The 2,353-nt window shown below is 67.1% G+C and overlaps 1 protein-coding gene across 1 annotated transcript; it reads left to right on the top strand.

Annotated features, from left to right (window-relative positions):
• Positions 1-32: 32 nt before the first annotated feature.
• Positions 33-1,846, top strand: MNEG_16371 (hypothetical protein; the record flags this gene model as incomplete). The annotated part of the gene is made up of 5 exons (XM_014035159.1): positions 33-46; positions 506-655; positions 897-1,083; positions 1,376-1,527; positions 1,744-1,846. The coding sequence occupies 5 exons, from the start codon at positions 33-35 to the stop codon at positions 1,844-1,846; spliced, it is 606 nt and encodes a 201-aa protein (XP_013890613.1).
• Between the last annotated feature and the right edge of the window lie 507 nt (positions 1,847-2,353).

Raw genomic sequence — 2,353 nt, 5'->3', positions numbered from 1 at the left:
CCACAAAACGCCCTGCGCCTGCCCGCCTCAAAATGCGAACCCCAAGGTGCACAACACGTATGGGGAGCACTCCAACGCAGAGCTGCTGAGAAAGTACGGCTTCGCCCTGCCAGCCAACCCCTTCGACTCGGTGACCCTCAGCTCAGAGGCGCTGCTCGCCGCAGCAGCTGCTGCGGCGGACGGCGGCGGCGGCGGCGGTGGCGCTGGGGCGAGGGAGGCGAGGCGGCGGGCGAGGTGGCTGCGGGAGCACAGGTGCGGCGCACGCAGCTGGGGGCCTCGGTGATGGGCTCGCACAGCAGCACCGCTGCGCACGCCAGCACCGAGCGCACCTTTTCCTATCGATGAAGCATGTGTGCACACATTGCAGGTCGGCTCTTGTATGCCTCAGCACGGCTAGGCATGCCCATCCCTTCATGCTCACACAAAGACATGAACACACACACATACACAACCACACACAAACACACACACACACACACACACAAACACACACACACACACACAGCGACCTGATCTCAGAAGACAGCCAGGGCGATTTGGCCGTCCTGCCTCACGGCCGCGTCACCCCGGAGCTCTTCTGCCTGCTGCGCGCGCTGTGCGCGCCAGCCAGCGAGTTTGACCGCTGGGGGCGCCTCGCAGACGTTCTGCAGGGCAGGTGGGGACGGTGTGTTGTCTCGTCTTGCCGTGTGTGGCAGCGGGCGTGCCTCCTGATGCGCAGGGGCCCCGAGACAGCCTGCGTTGTTTGAGTGGCGACGCCTGCCTGCGTTGCTTGCTTTTCTCAGGAGTGTGGGCCCTGCTGTGGCCCCGCCAACCCAAGCTGGGCTGTCTGGCCCGGCAGTGGTGATTGTGGAGCCCCTCCCATGTCAGACACCTGTGCTGGCCCTCACCCCTTGCAGCGCGACGGGGTCCGGCGGCGGCGGCGCAAGGGCCAGCGGCGCCCGGACGGTTGGCGGCGTGCCGCTGGCCAGCCTGCTGAGCGACTTCGGCGGCGGCGGCGACGGCGGCGGCGCAGGCGGGGGTGCTTGCGTGGACGGCGAGGATCAGCCGCGGCAGGCGGACGCCGTGACTGCCCGCTTCCAGGAGGTGCGCTCTGGCGTGAAGGGGCTTGAGGCTTGAGGGTTTGTGGTCGAGGGATTAAGGTTAAGGCCTTTGTGAGGCCGGCCGGCGCAGCGCTGGCCGATCGCAGCGCTGCGGCGCAAATTTCCCTCTGGCTGGCCCAACCTGCCCCCCTGTGCATACCACACGTGGCTCGAGGCCCGCACTCAGCCGGCGCCGCGCCCGCAGCCCGTTGCTGCAGTAATAATTCGACGCGCCCAACCCCTGCAAGGGTGCAGTCCCGCCCCTGCCAACTGCTGACCCTCGCGCCATCCGCCAGGTGGCCATCGGCGGGGAGGCGGCGGCGCTTTGGAGCCACCGAATGGGCCAGGTCCTGCTGGCCGCGATCTCCGAGCGCCAGGCGCGGTACCCGCCAGGAAGCTGCCTCGAAGGGGACGCGCGCGAGCTGGCGCGGCTGGGCGCAGGGGACAGGTGGGCGGGGCCGGCGGAGGCGGCGAGTGCGGGGTCGCTGCCCCGGAGCGGCTGAGGGCGCATCCCTGGACACATATGCGCGTGCCTTGGGTCGCAAGGTGGGTGTGAGGCGCCACCCTTCTCAGAATCGCGTGTCTGGCTGACATTGTCTGATGCAGGAGCATCTCCCCTTGTGCGTGGCGCATCCAACTCGCTCCGCCCGCCGCTGCGCCGCAGGTCCGAGCGCGCCGCCGCTGTGCGGGGCGCGCTGCAGCTGCGGGTGGTGGAGCGCACGCTGCTGCAGCAGGCCGAGCGCGCGGCCGCGGCCCTGCGCGGCTGATGCGGGGGGACACCTGTGCCCATGCCCTCCTGCTGTGACATCCAGCCGCCTTTGTCATTTTGTCTGTCCTTTGGTTCTTAGTTTCGTATATGCGAACAGCCAAACTCTTTGCAGAAGCTGTAACGTCTGTGATGGTGTCCACTTGCGGCGGTGCGACTGGTTCATTGTGGAAGCCGCAGTCCCGGGGCATTTTGAGACAGGCTGTCTCGGACGCCCCTTTGAGGGCGGCTGTGCTCCCGTGCCCGTCGTCACAGGCACACGGTGCAACAGACTTGCAGATGGCCCAGGCGGTTTACAGCTTGCAGCGTGTGGAGTGAGGGTGTTTATTGGTGGACGCCTAGCTTGCCTGTTGCAGGCTGGGTGGTGGTGCTGATGGATACGCAACTTTGTGCGAGAGCGAGTCGGGCGGCTGCTTGGGTTCCCATCGGGAGCCCGTGTTTGGGGCTCGAGGAAGGACAACGTGGTCAAGGGGTCGCACGAGATGGGGAAACGTACAGCCGCAAAACC

The sequence above is a fragment of the Monoraphidium neglectum genome (assembly GCF_000611645.1).
Source record: "Monoraphidium neglectum strain SAG 48.87 unplaced genomic scaffold scaffold06294, whole genome shotgun sequence".
NCBI classification, from domain to species: Eukaryota; Viridiplantae; Chlorophyta; class Chlorophyceae; order Sphaeropleales; family Selenastraceae; genus Monoraphidium; species Monoraphidium neglectum.
This window is presented reverse-complemented; position numbering and strand designations above follow the sequence as displayed.